The sequence below is a fragment of the Harpia harpyja genome, chromosome Z (genome assembly GCF_026419915.1).
Source record: "Harpia harpyja isolate bHarHar1 chromosome Z, bHarHar1 primary haplotype, whole genome shotgun sequence".
NCBI lineage: Eukaryota > Metazoa > Chordata > Aves > Accipitriformes > Accipitridae > Harpia > Harpia harpyja.
The window spans coordinates 63,517,592-63,541,200 of NC_068969.1; the positions used below are offsets into that span (position 1 = coordinate 63,517,592).

The 23,609-nt window shown below is 39.1% G+C and overlaps 1 protein-coding gene across 3 annotated transcripts in view; it reads left to right on the forward strand.

Moving 5' to 3' along the window:
- The window catches only part of RAD23B (RAD23 homolog B, nucleotide excision repair protein), a 37,184-nt gene that overhangs the window by 3,167 nt on the left and 10,408 nt on the right, over positions 1 to 23,609 (forward strand). For 2 of the 3 annotated variants that reach the window (XM_052776461.1, XM_052776462.1), the window contains exons 2-6: positions 10,440 to 10,521; positions 13,285 to 13,364; positions 15,518 to 15,762; positions 19,281 to 19,336; positions 23,146 to 23,273. In XM_052776461.1, coding sequence (XP_052632421.1) covers positions 10,440 to 10,521; positions 13,285 to 13,364; positions 15,518 to 15,762; positions 19,281 to 19,336; positions 23,146 to 23,273 — 591 coding nt within the window. The remainder of the gene's footprint in view (positions 1 to 10,439; positions 10,522 to 13,284; positions 13,365 to 15,517; positions 15,763 to 19,280; positions 19,337 to 23,145; positions 23,274 to 23,609) is intronic. The other variant, XM_052776463.1, reaches the window with a different exon arrangement.

Sequence of the window (23,609 nt, forward strand, 5' to 3'; positions counted from 1 at the left end):
GCCTCAGGCCCTCTTATCTGAGAAACGGAGAAGTTATGAAATGGAGACGTTTTTGCAGGCAGGGCTGTTTTTGTTAAGCTTTGGCGGGAAAACCTCTGGAGGGCGTGGGAATCAGTGTTGTACTCTTCGTGCTCTGCAGACACAAGGTGGATTTACCCGTTGCAATCATTGTGGTGTTCTGAGCAGGGGCAGTTCAGTACTTGAGCATCCAGGCTTAACCAGGAGAAATGAAAGCGTGCCTTTATCTACAGAAGCTGCTGCTTGTGTTTGTTGGCTGTCTGTGAGAGAGTGAACACATTAAGCGTTGTGTTAGGCGCAAATAACAAGCTCTGTCTGATGCAGACCTGTGTAGCCCGCACCTCTTGTCTGAGGTGACGGTGATGGCATTGTAGGCTTCTAAATCTTGTGCTTCTCTTGTAGTTATCACTGTGGAGACATGAAACAGGCTTTTAAAAACCCTCGACAAACATTCTTAACTTTCTTTGAAAGTGAAATACCAGTTGAAAGTAAGTCCGTCCTGTTTCTTTCTGAGCTTCCCTGTGCTGTTAACCTGGAAACCCAGTTGTCGAAATGCAGAGAAGTGCAAGGAATCTTCAGGATGTCAGTAGTCTTTTGGCCGCGGTCTCTGCGTCACCTGGTACGGGCTTTCACATTTCACTGCTCCGCCACAATGTTTGAACACCCAGGATATGCCTGCTTGTTTGGCACCGAGTTGTGGAAGTTTGAGCTTCTGTATGTTCTGGTGCATCCTTAATACGTTTCTGCTTTATTGTTGAAGGTGCGTATGGGGATTTTTGGATGCTAGTGTTATGCCCTTTTGGTGCTGGCAGCTCCTGGTTTTTAAGTTTAGAAATTTAGGCTAGATGCTAAGGGAAGCTATATTACCCGTGTGCGGAGTGTGCTGCAGCAAAACTGAAGCAGCATGCAAAGGGTATGTAATAAGGAAAAAGTGAGGTTTGGCATGCATTTCATTTTTGCAGATGAAAGAGGTATACGGTATACGGGAAAAGAGATACTATGCTCATTATTTTTCAGAAGACAATGGCATAGCAAGGAATTTGTGCTTTCTGGTTTGTAGGGGGTGTAAAAAACCTTTTGGCTTTGTAACAACAGTGAGGTGGTACATGTACGGGTGGTACTTTTTAGTATGTACATGGGGGGTGTCTGTGAGGAAATGACAAGCTGCCTTAATTCTCTCCAGAGAGCGCGGTGATAAATTAGTGCAGACTATCGTCTGAATGAATAGAGTGTGGTTTGTGAAGCCCTATGAAAGCGAGCACTATTTGTGAACCCACAAAATTTTATTAGTTACCTCTGTTTGTATCTGTTGGGTATATTGAGAGCTATACTAAAGCAGCTGATAAAAAAAGGAGGTGAGTATTGAAAGCCTATGTAATTTTAAAGCATCCTTTGCCTCAATTCTTGTTCTGTCTGGGGCTAGGAAAGATGCGTGGAAACAAATAATGGGTTGTTTTAAAAGGTATCAGTCGTGTTTCTTGGAGCTGTCCTGGTAAACTGTGGGCTTGTGTTGGAAAACCACCTCCTGATGTAGCAGCAGTAGTGAAGAATAAGGGTTAACGCGATTCGATATATAAGTGAACGAATTGTAAGTAGTAGGACATTTATCTCATAAGAAAGTGATTTTTTTTTTTTTTTTTTTTTTTTTTTGGTGATATGAGAAGATTGTAATAGATTTAGTTTTGGTCATTTTGGTTTTGCTGAATTTGTAGTTTATTGTACTTACCAGAAGAATTAACTTTCGAAACAGTTCTGCAAGAGGCAGAGAATATTGCCGGGTGAAATGGTAAAATCTGACTTTGAGGCTTGTCACCTATGAGGAAGTACGAACTTATTCTGACGGCCTCCTTCCTACCTGCGTTTCAGCGTAGGTTCATCCTGCAGCAGTTGCCGATAAGAGGGTTGTTTTTCTATTTCCCCGAGAGTTTATAATCTTAGTGGTTGGAGGAAAAAATGCTCTCATGATCCTGTTCAAAATCCAGAAATACCCTTCTAGGTACTGAAGATATCTTTCTGTCTCAAGTCCTGATGTTTTTCTCTGATTCTTCTTCGATTTTACAGCAGGTGTCTTTCTCCTCTTCTAGAGGATTGTTATGTTGCTCTTGCATCTCCTAGGATTTAATTGGCGTGTACTTGCACAGTCAGAGGAGGTGTGAATCTGAAGGGCTTGTACTTGCTGCTTGAGGTTTGATAGATGACTCTGCAAAAACGGTAGCTTTGGAGACTAGCAGAATAAGAGTGTCAGGGAGCATTTGTGTTTTTCTTCATCATTTTTACCCTTTTTTTTGCAGACTGTAGCATTTTCAAGTTAGGTTCTCTGATAATTGGTGTTTATTTTATTAACTCTCTGGGTCTTTTTGCCAGCGCTTTTCTTTGGTGGCTAGTCTTTTTCCCTGTTTCCTGGCGAGAGTTAGAATTTTCAAGCAAGGGAAGTTGTTCTAATTCTTGGCTGAAGCAGGCTAGGCTTTCACGTACTCAGGAGCATTTTCCTTAAATTCTGGTGAGTGTTGCAGTATAATTTGTAGCGTAAGTTATGGCTACAGCTGATTTTATTCATCTTAGAATATGTTTTTACATGTTACCCATTTTTCAAAGGCGTTGGCTCTATGACCATAATTTTACAACTGTTTTGTTTGGAATATTCTTATCCAGTTTAGCTGTCTGCAAGCAAAAGTTACCTTGGTACTTTTAATAATTTGTCAATATCCTGTGCTGTATTTCTCAACAATCCAGACTTTCTTGGACCGCCGTTCCCAAGGTGGCCACTAACCCGGGAAGTCAAAATAGGCAGGTTGTACGCACTTAGGGATAGCTCTGTGCATAATTGTCTCTGATATTTGAAGTCTATTTTGCAGGTATGATTGGTAGGCAAAGATACCTGCCCTTGATACAGATAACAACAGGCTGGAAGGTGTTGCCTTTGGAACTTAACTGGGAGTGGAGAGTACGTGTTAATTAAAGAATAATATGAGCAGATGACCGTGCAACTGTCTACAGTCTCAGTACTGCCCTTGAGCATACAAGGGCATGTTTACCGGCGAACCGTTTGAAAGTATTTTCATTGTATTTCTGAAACATAGGAAAATACTTTCCCAAAGGGAAATTTATAGGGCTACGTAAATTTCCAGGACTGAAGGATATGGCTGCCAATGTCTTCTCCCAGCGAGGTTTGTATCTTTGGTCACTGTTCCAGACAGGATACTTGGGCGGAGTGGACTCACTGCAACAAATCACTTTTTATTTTACAGGGTGTGGTGAAGTGCAGCATGTCTTAGCTAGGCCCTGTAAAGGCCAGACGGGAAGCCTCAGTAGCTCTCCTCTGCAGGCTGCCCTGCAGGGAGCACCAAACGAACGTTGAAAAGCAGAGGGAAGGGCTGGTGACTGCTGTAAGCGTCCTGAATTGGAGTGTGGTCTAAAGGCTAACTGACTGTAGTTCTCCCTGTCTCTGTCATTCCCTGTGTTTTTGTATCAGAGGCATGTTAAGCTCAGAGAAAGGAACGGAACTGGGGCTGAAATCCTCATCTCTGCTTCCCCCCCCCCCCGCCCCCCCCCAACTTGAATGTCTGAGCTTCACGCCTTGTATTTCTAACTTGGTTTTTATTTTGGTTATCTGTATGAAGGCCATTAATGCATATCTAAATAAAACTTGGTTTACCCCTCCAACTTAAGTTTATCAGTATGCAGTATTGGGAAGGTTGTCTTTTTTCAAGTGTCTTACTGTAATGACTTAAAACGTCTTGTCAATTTTGTTCATACTCAAACCACTATATTGCTTTTACCCGCGTAGACCGGTTTGTGGAGACTATCCTTGTTGTAAAAATTGTCTGCTTGAAGGTACTGGGGGGTTGTTTGTGCTAATCATGGTGACCATGCAAGAGTCACCACTCAGAGAATGTAAACTTTGTCCTTAAAACAAGCCCTTGTGGGTTCATAGGGAGCACTCAGAGCTGCCAATAGCCACATCTTTCTGCTTTTTTTGAAAGGTGCAGACAGCTGAGCTTTTTTTTTTCTGTTGCTTAAAGCTCTGCTTCATGTTGAAATCTGTGTGTTCGTGTGTTAGTACAACTCTGCATGTATGCAGCTCTTTTAGTCACTGTTTAGCGTCAGGAAACCGGCCCTAGTGTCTCCTCTGGGCTTGGATCAAATTTGAAATGCAGGGTAGAAGTGTATAGAGGCCAACTTTGAGATGAGAACTTAATTCCGTTGATGTCTGGGGCAATGTATAGCAGCAACTCCTAGCCTGATAAACTTCACCTAGGTGTGGATGAGCTCAGTTTTGGAGAGGAAATTAGAAAGGCAGAGGTAATTGCTCAGGAAGTAAATGTCAGAGCTTAACTTGGATTTGTACCTTGCCAATTCCAGACTATTTATCTTCCAGACCAGGCTGCTTCTGTGTTTGTATGCAAGCAAGCTTCAGCACAGTAAATGCAAATAGTAAATACAGAAGCTTATGAATGCTTTATACTGCGTGTGAGGCTGTTTTTAAATATTGGAATAATTTTAAATCCTACGTTTAGTTGAGTACAAATGTGGGTTTTTTCCCGGTCACTCACTAACCTTATAAACCTGACTGGATTCACAGGACTCTTCCTGTCCTGCGGCGGTTCTTGCTTACTGTATCTGTTATGCCTTAGGGACCTGCCGTAGGGCAGTAATCTGTTCATGCAACCGTCGAGGTGGTCTCCTGACTAAATACGAGTGTCCTGTTTAGGAAGACGGTGTAAGAGATGACTGTAAATATAGGTTTGTAGCAGGAAAATCTGCTTCTCTTATTTGTAGAAGTAGCTAGAAGCAAATGTGTTGTCATCAGGAAGGCTACTGTAAAGCCTTTACTTACCAGCTAAGTAGTTTGTTATCCCCTGGACATTTCAATCGGATGCACAATGTATGTCATTAATCTGTTGCTGATCATGGAGTTTGACTGAGGGTGGTTAAAACCTGTTGCACTGGTCAGTTTGTTGCTTCCTTAGCTGGTTTATTGTCGGACACAACTGCATCGTCCTCACCTGATTTTGAGCAGTACCTGTAGGGCAGTATACTGTGTGGTAAATATGTTTTCAAGGGCAGTGGGAGGGAGAACTGGGGAATATTAAGCCTAAATTCTAACCAGAAGTGTTTAGACGAGCATGTCCTCCCTCAGGGAGGAGGAGGAGAAGGAGAGCAAAGCCCTTTGGACTGAAAGCTTTTGTCGTTGTCTAAACCATGACTTTTCCCAAAGCTTGGGAGAAACCTGTTAGTCTCTTACAGGAAAGGTGGAGATCGGTAGAGAAGTAGAAGGCAGATTACAAACCCCCTCTGCTCAGAGTTTCTTCTCAACAAGAGAAGCAGTTCAACTGGAAGTAGGCTGGTAGTGAAGGTCTTTCAGAGTTAGACTTGGGATGCATCTCTTTGTAGTCCTTTTATTAATTTGGTAAGAATTTGATGATTTTGAGTAGACCTCAATAGAAACATGATGGAATTGAGGAGCACAAAGTTTAACGCTTGTGCTCAGCTGCCTGATTGGGGGTCAGTCTTTTGGAAGTGGCTGTCAAATGAGCAGCATAGGTTAATGATGAGTTGGATCGACTGCAAGATGAAGCCCTGAAGCTCATGGCTCCTGGAACTTCCACTAAGAGTAGCGGTGCCCCTCTATATGTGTGTGCCGGCCGCCTGTAGCCAAGGGGAATGAACCTCCACCAGAGCAGCTGGAGGAAAGAAGTGCTAGGAGGGTATGGAAGACTGAGACTGCCATGCGAAAGCAACCTAAAGGATCCTGGCTAGCTTAGCTCACAAGCTTGGAGAAAGATTTGATAATGCTGTGTGGATATTTCATAGTGGTAAGCACCCTGGGAGGTGGGAAGGTTATTCAGGCTTGAAATATAACATTAACATAAGAACAAATGAGTATTAATAGTCTATGAATTAATTTGGGCTTGAAATCAGGAACAGGCTTCCAACATCAGAATAAACTTTGTATCAGCCTTGTGGTGGAAGAAGTAGCAAACAACCATACTTGTGTTTAGGTGGAGGTGGATCAGATTCCTCATGGAGATTGTGCTGTGAAAGGTGTGTATGTGTTTTTATGTCGGAAGGGCTCCTTTCTAGTTTTATGTAAAGTTTCTCTGTAGATCTCAAGAAATTCAGAAATTTAACTTGCCTGTGTTGTACAGCCTGTGTAGTTATAAATTGGTGGAAGTATACTGTTCACTTTTTTATTAGGAATTATGAAATGTGTCTTTGAATCAATGGATTTTTTTCCTCTTCTGTTTTAGCATAGTGTATAATGTAGGAGAAATAGAAATTGGTGTGTGAGAGGGAAGGGAGAGAGTTTGCTCAATATACTGACCTATGGAAACTACTTGCCTGTTTGGAACCCGGCATGCCCTGCTTGCTTAGTGGGCTAAAATAACTGTAGGCAACAACTGGGCAACTTAGCACTAGTAGTTTCATGTAACTTGTTTTTAGGATGCCCAGCTGGGGTGCAATTGGGAACTGGTGTTTCTTAGGAAGACCTCAGTTTTTCGGTTAGGAGTTGATCAGCTCTGACTTAAATGGTTTGCATAGCACCTGTTCTTGAGGACTTTGTGTTCAGTGCAGTCTCTGAATAGTAGGGATAGTTTTGCATCTAAATTCATAGGGGGCAGAAGAAAATTGTCTTCCAAGTTGGCCGCTGTAGTGTGCAAGTGTGCTGTTTTTGAATCTTTAGGGTAAGTGTTTGCAGATGAATTGATGCTCATTCTTAAAGGTGTTGTCATAAAGTATGGGCGCGCTTTATTCTGCTGCAGAATTTATTAGGGCAGAAGAAAAATGGGATTCTCTGAGGACTGAAATACATTTTTGTTGTGGTTTAACCCCAGCCAGCAACTAAGCACCACGCAGCTGCTCACCTACTTCCCCCCACCCAGTGGGACGGGGAGAGAATCGGGGGAAAAAAAAAGTTAAAACTCATGTGTTGAGATAAGAACAGTTTAATAGAACAGAAAGGAAGAAACTAATAATGATAATAGTAACAATAATAAAATTACAATAATAAAGGATTGGAATATACAAAAGAGGTGGTGCACAAAGCAATTGCTCGCTGCCCACCGACTGATGTCCAGTTAGTTCCCGAGCAGCATCTCCCCCCAAGGCCAGCTCCTCCCAGTTTATATACTGGGCATGATGCCACATGGTATGGCATATCCCTTTGGCCAGTTTGGGTCAGCTGTCCTGGCTGTGTCCCCTCCCAACTTCTTGTGCCCCTCCAGCCTTCTTGCTGGCTGGGTGTGAGAAGCTGAGAAATCCTTGACTTGGTATGAACACTACTTAACAACAACTGAAAGCATCAGTGTGTTACCAACATTATTCTCATACTGAACCCAAAACATAACACTGTACCAGCTACTAGAAAGAAAATTAACTCTATCCCAGTTGAAACCAGGACAATTTTGAACTCTGATCAGGTGGAATAAAGCTAGGTAGCCTGGAGGTTTGGTTTATGTATCTGTATTTTCCAGAAAAATATGTCATAATGTTAATGGATGCAGAGGTTGACTGTGTATCTTAAACATGCTTTCTAAGTTTGACAGATCGATGTGCTGGGTGTGCTTTCCTGAAATTAATTTTCACTTAATAACCTGAGGCTGATGGTAATGCTGAAGTCTAGATTGTCAGCAATGTAATTTGCTAGAGGCAAAGCTTAGGATGTTGCTCTTTTCAGCAGCTCACTGTACCACTAGCTGGACAATGAAACTGCCTTTCTGAGGAGCAGTGAGAGGGTTTTTTTTTTCTTCTTCCTTGAAAAAGGAGCATTTACAGTTTAAATCTAAATGAAGGTGGTTCAGACTGCTGTGTCTGATGACAGACAGGTTGTTCAGGGAGTGCTCTTACGTACTCTTTTCTTTTGGCAGAATTAAGGGCACAGCTATCTTCTTGTTAGTGAGTGCTAAGTCTTCAGTCACTCCAGTTAGAACTACAAGAGGAAATTTTATGCCACTAGCATGTTACTGTTGAATTTGATGTTTCTGATATTACCTATTTCTTTTTTATTCTGAGAATTAGTATTGTGTCCTCTGCAAATAAAGTGGTTTTGGTCTCAGGCTAGGTGCTGACGAAAGCCAAAAGAACAGGCAGGCACTGTTTATAAAAACTTATTTTAGCTTGAGTGTTTCTTAAACTTCTGCCTCTAACAGGAGAATGCTGATGTCTGCAGCTGACAGCATTCTCTTGCAGATTCAAGCTATAGCAGTTAAGAGTTGGCTTCAGTAGAAGTCCTTTTCGTTTCCTCCTTTGAATAGGTATGATCACTTACGTGAATTCACTTAAGTGATGACAGATTCCCTTACATAAAGCACTATTCTGTATAAAACAGTTAAACAGTGTTTTGAAATGTGTTTTCTGGAAGTTACTTGACTATTTTGTATATTTTCAGTTTTGTAGGAGCGACTTGATCTACATTACAGAATTTTAAATTAATAATTAAAATAATTAAAAATCATGAATTAGATGTTTAGTTTTCAAGGAAATACTCTTTTAAAATAAATGTAAACCCAGGGAGAGAACAGACTTTTGTAAAGTAGGTGCATGAGAATGATGATGCTATCAGCAAATTATTATAAAAATGAGTAATGGTTTGACCCTGCCTGAAGGCTTATGGATGGCAGTGAGCTGCTGTTAGTTTTGCTGTGGAAAAGCAATTGGCTGGCTGGAGACTGATTTTAAAGCTTTTGGCAGGTGCTGGGATGGCATGTATAATAAGGATACCAAAAGCATCCTTCCTCTATCTGCTGAGGAAAAAAAGAGTTGGCTTCCTATTTTGGTGTGGTTCTGTAGATGGAAGTCATATGTTGTGTTCTGTATCCTTGTGTGGCTAGTGATTTAATCACCTGCATCAGGTGTAAGCTTACAGAAAAGGTTTGGTTCTGCAGGCCTCCTTTGCTGGGTCGTGAAGCCTGGTAAAACAAACACTCCTTTTTATGCATACTGCTGAAAAGATGCAGCTCCATTCTGAGTGTAAAAGTTTGGTTTGTGTCTTTTGGACCAAACATCCAAACTGAAAGGATTAGCCTGGTAAGGAGATTGATAAAGAAACATGGAAATAAAATCTGAGAGGAAGAGGGAGAAGAAGCGAGCGGACCAATGAAGGAAAAGGGGAAAGGTAACACAAAAGTCTAAGACATGATTAACAGAAGAATAAAGTGAAGCCAGGAAGCATGACTGGCATGTGAAGTGGATGACAGATTTTAATTATGCTGAGAATCACAAAGCTCAGCTTCTCAGTAAATATGTACCATTTAGCACCTGTAAATACACTGAAACAGTATTTTCTACTGAAGCAACCCTAATAGTGAGCTACAACTTTAAAAATTAATGCAAAATGATAGTACTGCAGGTGCCTGTGGCACAAGTAGTTGCCAGTCCAATTAAGCTGTCAAGATAAATACACTTTCATGTGCTTAGCTGGTTAAATCGCTAGGTATATGCATCTCAATTGCAGCATTTCATGAAAAAACGTTATGAATATTCAGGAAAAAGAAACTTTAGAAGATGGAGTTAGTTTGTAGTAATAAGTTCATAACAGATTGGTTGTCTTTGTTTTATGTATATTGGGAGTGTCTGTCAGGAAGCAAGAAGAATGAATGTTTGTATACAGGCAGTTTGTCTTAAAACATGTTTTCAAATGTGTCAGTGCAGAAATGCTTCTACAGGAACATCCTTTATCTCCTCAGGATAGCGTTAGGCAGTCTTTCTGGAGAATACAGGCATTCTGATACATGACAAGTAACACAGTGTCATTTGAGCTATTGTATGTGGTGCTCTGAAAGTGTGGACTGTATGTTAGTGGTCTGTGTAAGCAAGTAAATAAGGCAAAAACGCTTTCATGTGTATGCTTAAAATTGCTATGCAAAGCTCAAAAAATCATGGGGGAGGGGAAAGAGTTGAAGATTAATTACATAAATGAACAATTGGACAGTTTGCACAAGTCTTTGCATATCAAGGTTTCAGGTCATTCCAGTGAGTTAAATCAAATGTCATGGTGACCGTACCAAAAAACCAGGCATTCCCTGAAGAGTCATTATGATGAAGAAAGCCTCCAGCTGTGTATAGCATGTGTACCTCCTGCATTCAGAGAAGTAACAGGGACGGGAAATGAGTCAGTAGATAAAAGCATTTTTTGTGCAAATTTCTCAGTTTTTCACTGTGTTGTAAACTTGTACTTAAAGACTTCTCCTGGAGAAATTACTTATCTAATTTGATTAAGCACGAGAGATTATTTGGGAAGGGAACATGTTGCTCTGCAAGTGGTTGCAATGACGTCTTTGGAAGACTGATGTACTTGACATAATCAAGATATGACTGAAAACTACTTTTTAGTATTTAAAACTTAGAACAAAGTGTACTTGATTAGGTTTGTATTGTGTAACTTCTGGGTTTTTTTCATTAAGATTGTTTCTGTGCTTTAGGTGAAGGCACTGAAAGAGAAGATTGAATCAGAAAGGGGGAAAGATGCTTTTCCAGTAGCTGGTCAAAAACTAATTTACGCAGGTAATCAATATTCTGAAGTTACTGTACCTGAATCTACCTTTTTTTTTAATGTTGTTCTTTGACTTTGATGTGAATGTTAAGTCTTCTAAAGATTGTAAGTACTGAAATGCAAACAGGTTAAAAAAAACCAAACACAAACACAAGAACAAACCAGCAACAAACTCTTAATTTTTAGTCAGAATTTTTCAGGTTTTAATACATGTGTGTCTGTTGTTATCTTTGCTCTTATAGCATGATATGCTAACAGCTTTAGTTCTGGGTGGGTTATGCTAGGTGAAGTAGAAATAGGTTTTGTTTACAAGAAATCAGGATTTAAGCAGGTAACATCTCATGTTCTGGGTTTACTCTTGTCTTTTGTTCAGTTTATGCTGTGTGTAACTGAAGCATTCCTCTATATACCGCAGAGAATTAAAAATCAGATTATTTCTTTTGTATTAACAAAAGAAACCCACCAGCAAATCCTTGCTGTACAAAGGTGCTTTCAATACTTTTAAGCCATCATTAGAAACATGTATTATGCACTAGCAAAAAGCAGGCTAATGTCAGATAAAGACATGAAGTTACTTTATCTGAGCTAACATAACTCGAAATTTTTTTGGCAATTTTTTTTTACTGTTTTCTACCTGGCTGGTCCATTCTGGCACTAATACACAGATCCATTTTTTTGTTCTCACTTTGCGTCAGAACTTAAAAAGTTCTATTCCAATACCCCTTCTACTGCTTTTTCTCTCAAACCATGCTTGCAAGAAACTTTGGTGGTCTTTTTACTTCTTCATTGTACTGCTTTGTAAACAGTATTGGTTTTCCACTTCTAATAAGGCAAAGCCACTGATCATAATAGAAAGATGCTAATGGAAGAGAAGTCAGGATTCTCTCCATGTTTGTACAGACTCCTCAGGACTATGTTTCTGAGCAAGTTTTATGTCAGTTGTACTTCAGGAAAGGGAATGCACATCAAGAACATGAAGGTAAAAGTCGTATGTGTAATAAATATAAGCAAGGCAGAAGGCCTTGTGCATTATGTATAAATGCTTGACACTATTAATATTATATTTCCATGATTAGAAAAATCAAGGGTTGTGTAAGATCATATGATATGACTTGAGTATTTTCAGAAGCCAGAATTTATCCTCAGCATTGTATAATCCTCACAAGCAGTAGGAAATGCAGGAAATAAGATTTAGAATAGAAGACCATCCAAAAATTTCTTGTATTTTTTTCTTGGACAAGAGATACAACAAGGGTGTATTGCTGACTTTTTTACTTTCATTAAAATGAGCTTTAGAATTTTCATAGTTCGGTAAAGCAGAGTGATATCCCAACTGAACCTGATTAGAAGTATACCATTTGTTATTAAAAATGCTTGCAATTTTTTTTTCAAATTTAAGGTAATAAAAAGGTTAAATAAAAAGGTTATGCTAATCAGCAGTGAGGTAGATCTGTTGTGTTGTCATCTGTATTAGGGTAAAGTCTAGAAACCTTGAAAGTGGTGGGTCCTGAGAAGATAGGATGTCTACATATATACATTGTGCAAGCTCCTGCCCAAAGTGCCTATAAACCAGAAAATTGTCAGTAAACCTGTGTAGGTTGTGAGTCAGATGCTGCACCATCTGCTACAGGTATTACTGCTACTACAGTACGTATAATTCGTTCTTGAGTATTTGACCTGCAAGACTGGTGGAACCAGTATAGAGTAGGAGAGTGCCACCTCATTTGTCTTCCAAGTGCCATGCAGCATATATGCATCGCTTGATTTCCTTGCAATCATCAGGATAAGAATGTGTCCTGCTAGTTTTAAGTGGTGTATTCCACTAGCACTGAGAATGGTTATGAAAATGTGTATTTTCCTCTTGAAGTAGGGAAGCGGTCCTTGGCACATCTTCAGAAAATGAATCAATTAAAATCATAAAATATTTCCTAAAAATTCTGTAGTAGAAGTAGGTGCTATAAAACTCGCTGAAATACAGACATAATTTTCTGATTAGTGGTACTGCCTCTAAATGAGCTTATCCTAAAAAAAAAAAAAAAAGTCTGTGGTTTAATGTGTTTCTGAGTTCTTGTAGACATGAGGCAAATCTGCTTTGCCACAGTACTGTCTCTGCTTATGAAACATCAAAAGTGGTGGTATAACAAATGTTTCTGGTTTTGTCTGATCTTTTTTTTTCATCTTTCTGCCAAGGTAGGAGGATATGGCATGGTTCTAGCTTTTTCTAATGTTTTAGCCTTCTTTTGAGAACAAATTGTTAAAGTTGCAAAGTCACAAACTTATCTAATGCAGATAAACAGTCTGGGAACTGTAGATAGTTTACTGCATCTGAAGGGCAAACTGAAGATAAGCAGGAAGGAATTTTCTTACTGTGTCTAGAGTGGATAAGCAGGCCTAAGTTGTTCAGTTAAGCTTATTGTGTGCTAAAGCTCTACATTACTTGTATCTGTGTTAAAGGTCCAATAAATCTTTCTCTAGATTCAATGCTTCTCTTTTAAATGATTTGAAGAATCTTCAACACTTATGGCAACAGTCTTGGAGCTAACGAGTGCTGCGGACATCATAGGACGAAAATTACCTGTAGCTCTACTGCCGAAGCTTAATAGCCAAAACACTTTTCGTAGGGTTTTTAGTATTTATAAATCTGCATAAAACATGCTTTTATGGTTTTGTTTTTTTTTTTTTTTTTAGAACTGTGTTTATATGAGGGAATCCCAAGATCACCTAATGATCTGTTAAATAACTTTTTCTTAATTTGTATCTGTTCAATTTGCCAGGTAAAATCCTTAATGATGATACTGCTCTTAAAGAATACAAAATAGATGAGAAGAACTTTGTGGTGGTTATGGTAACAAAAGTGAGTAGTCCATATTTTTGAAAAGGAAATTGCATTCATTTCATTCTTTTTTTCATTGTGATGAGTGCTTGTATATGCCTATCCTTAAAACCAGTGGAATTTGATCATATGAAAGTTTTGGTCAACAGTAAAAATAAATGCTTTTGCAAATCGATACAAAATACTGCTTCACATTCCTAGTTTGCCTACGCTGATTGTTGTTTCTGCTGTGTGCTGAATGTTTACATCAAAGAAAAAATTTGCCAGTGACTGATTTTACTGTTTCTTCTTTCTTGTCTCGCTGTGTTATTTTTCCAGTGATATTAAAAGGAAGAAGGGAACCTAGATAGTTTGTTACTAAATCCTCTGTACAGAACTCTTTCAGTCTTGCCATGTTGCTTTTCAAAACTCATAGGTGTTTCACAGCTCGAAACTCATGGCTGTTGACAAAAGACAAGCTCAACAGCTTAAACCAGTAGAGAAAGGATATGTATGCCAATCAACAAACCTGTGAGTTTTGAATGGCTGCAATGGCAAATTAAAGGGAATGACTGTGGCATGTATTTGAAGTATCTCTCCTCTTAACCAGTCACCAGATTGCTTCTGGGAATCAAGACACTGATTTTCTAGGCATTCCAGACCCTTGAGATCTGAATAAAACTGGCTTCATCTCTGTCTTGAGATAGGAAGTTCATTTTGGTGTTAAAGGTCCTCCTTCTGACAAAGAAAACCTATATTCAGTTGCTCTTCGCTTCTGTCTGGTATTGGCTCATTAGATTCTCTGTTTGAACGTAAGTGTTATTGCTGTCTTCCTGAACAGTGTTCTAGTCTGTGGTTTGCCTGGAGAAGAGGCATTTATGAGTACAAGAAAACAGGTGCAGATGGGATTTCAGAGCATAGCTTTCATTTTGTTTATAGCAGAAGAAACACTGCTATATGTGTTCTCCATGAAGAACTGCTAAATACAATACCCTCTTATGTTAAAGGACCTGTGTTTCAGAGTTGGGCATTTCTTCACTGTTATGGTCTTTTTACTAAGTCTTTAAGCTCAGTTTCCCTTTCCTTGATTCTTTTCTGGATAAGACATGCCCTATCATGTAAGCACGCACAATGGCTAACTTTGATGCTCGGTCTATTTCAGTGTTTTTCTGTGAATGCTTTTTAAAAGTTCTTTATTGTGCCTGTTATGTTGGAAACTTAATTCCCAACATCTCCTTTCCTTTCAGACAAAAGGAGGAAATACACTTTTCCTAGTTTAAGCAAATATTGTCTGAAATTGATTCACCTTGAATAAGTAGTTGTGTTTTGTTAAAGTTCAACTATTTCTTTTGGTAAGGCAGAGATGGGGGTCAGCCTTGTGCATCCTTAAGGATATTCATAAGTAAGGGACTACAGTGATACAGCTTCCATACCTTAGCTAGAAGTTGCATGCCTTCTGAGAAGTGTAATTTCTATATAATGGGATTAAGACTGTATCCAAGAAAAATGCATGTTTCCAATAGAGATGTGAAGATTAAATCACAATTATATGCAAGTATTACCCACTCTAAATTTGTTGCTGTAGATTTGGTAGTCCTTGATTCTGCTGGATATTTGGTGCTCACTACAGAACTCAAGTTTATGTGAAATGTTATTTATGTAGTGCTTTGAATGTAAAAAGCGCATAAGTAAAACTTGTTGCAAGTTAAGTTTAAATTTTTTAGCATCTCATTTTCCAGCAAATAGCATTCATAATGAAATGTGATTTCTGTCTTTATCACTTTTCCAAATTTAAGTGGTGAGAAAACCTTATGCTTGTTATGCTTGTCAGATGTCTTTTGACAAGTGTTTTAGTTTCTTCTGAAAAACATGCTTTTGTAAAACAAGATTGTTTTCACGTTTAGAGTATTTTGGTCTATAAATATTTAGATCTTATCTTTGCATTTCACTTCATACTCAAATAGTGTGAGTGCTTAGGTGTCTAAATAAGTACTTTAGTGACACTATCAGTTGCCTGTTTAAACACAATAAAAGGCATAGATTTAATGTCTTGCAATGTTTTAATGTTATGCTTGATGTTGAGGCAGCAATGTCTAACACAAATGGTCTTAACAGAACTTAATCAACGTGCTGACTATAGAAAGCATAGGTTTCGGAGCTTTGTGCTGTGTTTGAATTCTGTTGTCCTCCTGTAGCCCAAAGCAGCAGCTGGAGCAACTCAGCAGTCCGATGCTACTACCACTATGACCTCGACTGCTGCAGCTCCCGCACCACTCACTGCACCAAGCCCTGCTGACCCTGTGCCAGCTGCTGTCCCTCCACCACCAGCACCAGATGCAGTTGCTTATGAATCTGCACCTGTGAGTGCTCCTAAAGAAGAGAAGACAGCAGAAAAAACATCTGAGGCACCGGCTGCTGTCAGCGCATCATCAACTGACAGGTATGAATGAGCCTCCAAAACCGACTTCCCTGTCCATTTCTGTTGCTTCTAGTTTTGATTTTAAGCTGAATTTTCCATTACAGTGGTAGTCTGATCATTTTCTCCGTTCTACATATTTTTCTTCTTTCTTAACTGTAACTTCAGTCTTTGTCTCAAGTAAAACATTACTGATAGTAAGAAGTGCCCCTCCCTGCTTACACCATCTCCTGTGGGAAGTGTGGTCTTGGGACTAAACCTATGGAGTGGAGAGTTAAATGACACAGGACTTGTGCTCCCATTAGGCATTTCAGAGTTATTGTGGCACAAGTTTCTTTTCAGACTGAGGATATTCACCTGTGTGGTCATCTACTGTTCACAAAGCTCTTAAAGACTTCAGAGGGATGTGTCCTGTCCTGTTTATAGACCTCTGATTGTATTTTGAATCATGTTGCTTAGATTTGAACCATAAGTTCTTTATTGCTGTAAGAGTCTCTAATTTCTGGAAAGAGCTTTTTCTTCCAAAAAGTAGGATATAGTATTGCTCTTAATCTTGTAATGTCTTAAAGCTACAAGCTTATTTGTGCTGAATGCTCCTTGGTCCATCTGCAGATAGTTGTGGGAGTTGGGATGGCTTTTAACCTCAATTCTCTACATTTAAGAAAATCAAATGGAAGTTAGAGGTTCCATCCTTATTGTATACTGTGGCCTTTTTTTGCTCACTTTAAGTTGCCCACTTTTAAGTATTGCATGGGATAAAAATGCTGTTAACTGTAGTTTAATGGCCCTTGAAGTGCTGCATAGCTTCAAGTCTTCATTTTTCATACACTGGTCTTCAATTATTTGTGTGTTATTTATGTGAATACTGGTGCACAAGAAATTAATTTTTGAAGTGGTTGTATTCAAACACTATCAAATATTGATTTGAGGAAAAGGAAACAAAACTTGCAATTGCCCAATATCTTGAAAATGTCATCACAAATTTCTTGCACTAAGTACCCTAACTGACGATTTGATTTTGCAATTCTGAGAAATGGACATCTTTTTAAAATGGAACACAAATGAAGCTTCATTTATCAGTCAAATAACTTAGAATTTTTAAATGTTAATGGGTAAGAATTTTTGCTGCTCAGTTTTTCCAGTAGGTTCAAATATTAGATTAAATCTTTGATAGTGAAACAGTGCTTTCCAGATTTTCCATATATATATTGCAGTGTTGTAAAACTGCAATAAGGGAGCCTCAGTGTACATACTTAACAAGAAGGAAGAGAATAATTTAACCAATACATTGTAGTTACCACCTGCCTTGATTTCAGTGAGTACTGCTTGTTTCTGATTTGCTTCAGAAGTTAAATTACTAAGGCTGTTGAAGATTTATTGAGCCATGGCCAGGCAAACTGGTGTCCTGTTTTGCCTTTGATCTTTTTTAGTTGTAAATCTTACTAGTGATAGATACTAGAGAAGCATTCTTGTTGCAACCAATTTTTTCTTACATAAAAAACTGCATCTCTGTAAATGCCTTGTTAGATTTTTAGTGGCATCTTCTGAAAACTGATTCAGATTAATCTGATGATCTTTTACTTGCTAATAGGAGTTGATGACTCTGGTAGCCTGATGGATGCGAGGCTGCTGCAGCTCCATGTCCCCAGGTCTATCAAGTATCAAGTATACATACACACAGTATGTATATACCTGTATGTATGGCTGGCTGCATAGGTCAACACAGGCAGGAAAAAAACGGCACCGAAGCAACCATACAACAGCAGCAGTCGCATCCTGTTCCCCTCTGGCTACTCAGAACAAAGGCCACTAGCGCAAAATACATATGCACAAACATAAAAATGAACAATATGAATTTCTCCAGTAGCTGGCCTTAGACAGTCTGTTCTGATAGCTGGCCCTTAGATCTCCCAGTCTCCCAAGTTTTTGGTACCTGGGCATGTTACTTCCTGAGCCCTGCAACCCTGCTGCAGTTGCTGATACTCAGATTCCCTTTGCACGCATACATGTGTGCGCACGCATACAGAGGATCCATCCAGGAACCAGCTGTAGACATGTACTGAACCTGGTAGCTAGTCCCTAGATTCCCTAGTCTCCCAGTCGCCTCATTCATGGACACACGGACAGGTCTCTCCACTACCTGGTTGAGGCCTATGACCTTAGCAGTAGCTGACCCCCAGATGTTACAGTGTTTCCAGCAGCTCCTCTCTCGGACCCTCCAGTCTCTCCAGCAGCTGCCTCTGACTCAGAGCCATTCAGTACCGAGCTCTCAAGTGTCTTACCCTACTCACTGTAGTCAAGTTTGGTGCTTGCTGGTGATTACACACACGCCAGCATATGCATCCACACAGAATACACGTGCACTCTAGGCTCTTCAGCTGCCGACGCCCCAGGCACGTGGACCCCTGTGGCCTCTTCTCCAGTTGCTGGCACTGAGACTTCCACAGTATCTGGTCTCTGCAGTTGCTCCACAGACATGTGGATCCCTGTGACTCATGGTTCCCTGTCCAGCTGTGGCCACTTAGACTTCCATACCCACACATGCATGTAGAATAGAGAGACACCCCAGCATGAAAAATAGTTAGAAATGAAATTTAATTAGAAGGCAGGATAGACTGGTGGTCAGGTGCAGGGCATGACCAGGCAAGTGCTATTTACATGTGACTGGCCCTTTTTCTCCTCTTTTTGCTCTCTTTATCCATGCTTTTCGTCTGCAGGGTGCCTTGATGCTTCCCTTTCCCTGCCTTTGGTTCTTCCCCTGGATATCCCATAATAAGTCTTGCACAATCCCCAAACGCTTTTTCCTGGCACCACATGGTGAATCGCACCATCCTGTAGGCAGTAATGCCCTTGATCTGTAAGGAGACCTGGAGAGCCTCTCCCATTGACCCATTGGGGTGCCACCCTGAGACCAGGGGCTGATGCTTCTAAGTTGCAGCCCTTGGAGTAGCCAGGAAAGGGGCACTCTTGGCTCTGACTGAATTAAGTGAGGTTCCTCTGCCTGGTGTTGTGCCTCTGTGTTCTTTGGTGTTCATGGAGGTGAGCCTTTAATCATGTAATTTAACAACTTTGATAACTTGAGATGGAGTAATTGCAAATGTTAGCAGTTTATATTCCTGGGAAAGTAGGATACTGAGATTTTAGTAAGTGCTTGCCACTGACCTCCTTGGGTCCTCATTGAGGTCAAACCAGTGACTGTGGGGAAGCAGTTAGTGAAACTGCTGTGTGCTTTTGAAAATCCACCTTGTTCTCCCACCCTTTAAAGCATTCAAGCAAGCAGGTGGCTAATCCCTGAGCAGATGGGCAAGAGCCAAACTACTGGGGGGTAGGGGAGGAGGTTGGCCTTGTGTTAAAAATGGTAGCATTGTAAGTTTGTAAAATCTGGTCTCACTACAAGATGAAAAGAGAGCTCTTTGGAAAGCTTTGTTGTTTTTTTAGAAACAAAAGGGGCTATTATAGTTACAGCTGCTGCTGCTTTTTTTGAAAAACAGAAAGTTTTCCAAAGTTTTGTAATTACCATTGCACTTGTCTTCATCTTACAGTACAACAGGTGATACATCTCGATCAAATCTTTTTGAGGATGCTATAAGTGCACTTGGTAAGTGGAGTGTTTTTTTAATGTAGACATTATTTTGGTGCAGCAGAAACATATGACGGATTAGCAGATGTTGACATTTTCTTCTGTATCTGTCATTGTTAAAGTTATAATCAAAGTACTCTAAGACCTGAAGTTGGTATCTCAGAACTAGCATCAAGAACTTCTTTACTTCGTATATTTTTATTGTGTAAAAGGAAGATTATCATTCCTGTTTTTTTCCCCGTTTGCCTTAATTTCTCTTCTAGCTGTTCAGTTTGAAGTGGCTTGAATAGAAGACTGGACATAAATATGTATACACTTTCCTTTTCACCATTGCTTCTCAGTGTGCAGGTCTAATAAAATGGCTGTCTTTATTATTCGCTTGTTCCAGCTTTGACAGTACTGTCTTTTGACACATTTAGATTAGTTAAATTAACCAAATCTGCTGCTATCTGGGTTGAGGAATGAATGCCTCCATATACTTACAGTCAATTCACTTTTCTTTTGACAGTTTAAATGTCTTTGTCTCTCAGTGGAATAAACAGGGTAAAAACAATAGGAAGTTCTGCCCCTCATTTATGCTGATTATGGTAGCTAGGAAATTACTAGGCAAACCCACAACTCCTTACTCCTACTTAAATTTTTTGGAAGGGATTTTTTTTTTAGCGAGTAGCAAGTTAAGGTACAGAAATAAGGTGGGGTTTTTATTTTGTCTTATCTCTGTAAACATTAAGCTGCAACTTGGTACAAAAAGTTAAAGAGTTTCACTTATATTTTTGTGTAGGGTTCTGTGGATATGTTGGAGGCAGGTGTTGTGATTAAGCAAGATGATTTAGGACCAGTAGTAAAGTTTTATGTGTATTGGTGGTAGCCACCAGGTTTAGTCTGTGTAACTGCAGCTTAGGTCTTATGACATACTGTTCTAGACTGAAGAAACGTATGAGCTGAATTAGCTGATAGATACTGTAGGAGACAACCAGTCATGTTCTGTTATATTTTTAAAGTGACTGCTGCTACCAAAGATGCTGTAGGCTTCATTAACCAGTCATTATACTTTAGTGACCAAGATGTGGTCATCACAAATACTCATGTTAACAATGACCAACACGTTTAATTAAGCTGCTGGTCTTGATTCAGTTATCTTCAGAATAAAAAAAAATAAAAATTCCTTTCAATGTAGCAGGAGGGCATCACCTCACTATCCATTTTATATGGAAGTTCTTTGATTGGTATCTGATACAGTAAACCCACTTGTCCCTAACAGTTTGGAAATAGCAGTCATTGAGTGTCATTTCCTGGGTAAGCATACTGCAAGGGTTATATGCCAAAAATTTTTCAAAGGCAATAGGCATGAACTCTGTGGTTCTTTTTCTTTAGAAACTGTCTTAAAAGGAATTTGGTTGTACAAATTAACATAGTATGTTTTTACATACTAAGTAGGATCCTAGACATGTTCCTATTGTGGCTTCTGAATTAAGTTGTTTGAAGATAATTGACTTAACTTTAAAAACAGGGATTGACTTCTACTGATTTGCTTTTGTTTTCAGTTAGGTATGCTGTCTGAAAACCGATGTGGCTTGCTACATGAAGATCTGCATGTCTTGCAGTTTGTGTGCAACCATATCTTTCAGTGGAGCAGCCTAAGCTTTCTTCAGGGCATGGGACAAGAATTGTTGTGGGGAGCGTGATGAACTGGATTTGAAATTTAATCCAGCTTTAAAAAGTTATTTGAAAGGCAAAAGCAAAGAGCAGAATCAGTTCGGCATTGACCTCACAAACATTCCCAGCAGCACTATGTACAGATAGGCCTGACTCTATATCATGACGTTGCTGTTGTGCAATTACTGAATTATTATTCTTGGTCTTACTTTTGCACGACTTGAGTAAGTGGACTGTATATGGAGTGCATGTGCCTAAATTTGCAGTAATTCTGTTTCCTTCTTTAGCTTTTAATTATGGCTTATGTAGCAGTCTGTCCAGAGCAAGTCAACCTTCTTGCATCTTTTTTTTCTGTACCAAGTCTTTCATACTATTCTAGTCTCTACCTAGCTTATATTGAAAGAGCACTGCAGAAATAAACGGTTAAGTAGTAATTAATTAGATCAAAAGGTGTTCTGTCTGCTGTTTACCTTGATTAGTTTGTTAGCAACAGTAAGGGTAAATTAGTGCTGTGTTAAGAAAGAACATGAGCAGTAAGTTTAGCAAAATCACTGTGTTGGGACAGTTGTTGGCTTGGCTTTTTTATTTCTCTGAAGATATGTAAAGAAATATGTGTCTTTAGAGTGAAGTTCAGGTGATTTTTTTTTTTATGTCTTTGAAAACGATTCATCTTGTAGCTGTATATGAAGACATGAACTTACAATTCCTTAAACTCAGGTTGGTGCTATTATTTTGAAGTCTGAACAATAAATACTCAGGTTAGTCAAGGGTTGTAAATCCATTATTTATCTTTATGGATAATGCACAAGTATCCTTGGGCTAGGGCTGTTTTACTATTCGTTATGGAGTATATTGCCCTAAGTCATACATCCACTGATATTTAGAAGCACTCTAAAAATCAAGCAATGTGGTTGTGTTAATGTTGGCTTCAGTTAAACACCTTCTCCCTAAGGGAATAAAACTTAATATTTTCTTTGGTTCTTTTAATTGTGACTTACTTGTCTTAACAGAGTAGCTCTAGCAGTATTTGTTTCCTCTACTTAATTCAATCTGTTGTTTTTATGGTGACTGTTAATTATTTAACTCTCGTGCTACTAACTTGCTAGTGTTACAGAGTCAGTAGTAGGGTTCCACTGAGATCAGGAATACCTTCATCCAAGGAAGGAGATGGTATTTTAATGCCTGGGTTTGGTTTGGGTTTTTTTTCTGTTTTCACATGGGAAGATAACCTTTAAGATGTTGCTCAATTACAATTTATAATAGAATAGTTTGGTTGGTTTTTTTTTTTTAATTGTTAAACCTGCTGTCTTCTTTTAAGGAAGGGAAATAAAATGGATTATGAAAATAGATAATAATTTTCCCTACGATACCATTAGTGTACCATCAGTTGTCCTTAAATTGCTCCATATGTAGTGTGTACCCGTTCATCTTGATGGCTGCAGGTGTGGGCCAGTTTTATCCATTTGTGCTGTAGAGTTGGGGGATTTGATGTGATGGATGTCTGGTCAAATATACATGAACTAAATGAGATAACTTGTTCTCCCAAACCCTCATTTAGGTCTTGAGTGACTTTCCTAGATACAACTTTAAGTCTTCTGCCTGACTTGAGTTGGTCCATGTTAAGCTAATTAAATTACTTAAATCATCATCACCAGCAATATACTGTTGTAACTTGGTCATCACTAGTTGTCATCTATCTAACCATAGCATAGTGTAAAGTCTTTATTTGGAAAAACCTCAATGGTTAACAGTTTGACAGGCAGATTTCTGCCTAGAAAGTTTAATTCCCAAATTTACACTGCAGGAGACTTTTCTTGATTACATCAGGAATTGAATATTAGCTGTGAGGATGCCCTTGACCTTAGATGAAAGCATAGAGAAGTAGTATTATTTCAATTACAAGTACAGAAGTATCACAAGTGCTGCTTTTTTCAATAGAAGTTTGCATTGTGTTCATTACCCTCTATTATTCCAATCAAACGTATGATGAAACCACCAGAATATATTTGGAGTTAAAGCAACAGAACCACAACAAGTTTAATAGGAGCTGTTCTTTACTCTTTAATGAACGACTCAAATTTGGGTAGAAATGCAATTTATCCATTCAAACTTTTTTGTGGTGTTTTTTTTTTTGCCTTATTCCCTTAAAATGGTGGTCATGTTACTTCTAGTGACAGGTCAATCCTATGAGAATATGGTGACTGAGATCATGTCAATGGGCTATGAACGAGAGCAAGTAATTGCAGCGCTGAGGGCCAGCTTCAACAATCCTGACAGAGCAGTGGAATACCTTTTAACGGTGAGCAGTTTATTTTACCTACAGCTTGTTCTTTCACTTTTGTCCTTACTAAAGAATAATTTTCATTTTGTTTTACTTGTCATTTTGAACATTATCCAATCAGTGAGAGAATACATGTTCTTAGAGGAACAACAGCTCTAAGCAGAGCATGTGGAAGGCTGAGATTTGGATTTTGAGGGTCATAACGTTATAGGAAATACTGAAGTCATCCCTAACTACCTCTATCACTTCTTTGCTTTTATTCTTTGTTCATTTTTATGGATATATGTATGTATGGATATATGTAAAGTATGTCCAGTTACAGTGATAGTTTTAACTGCCAATGGCTGGCTCAAG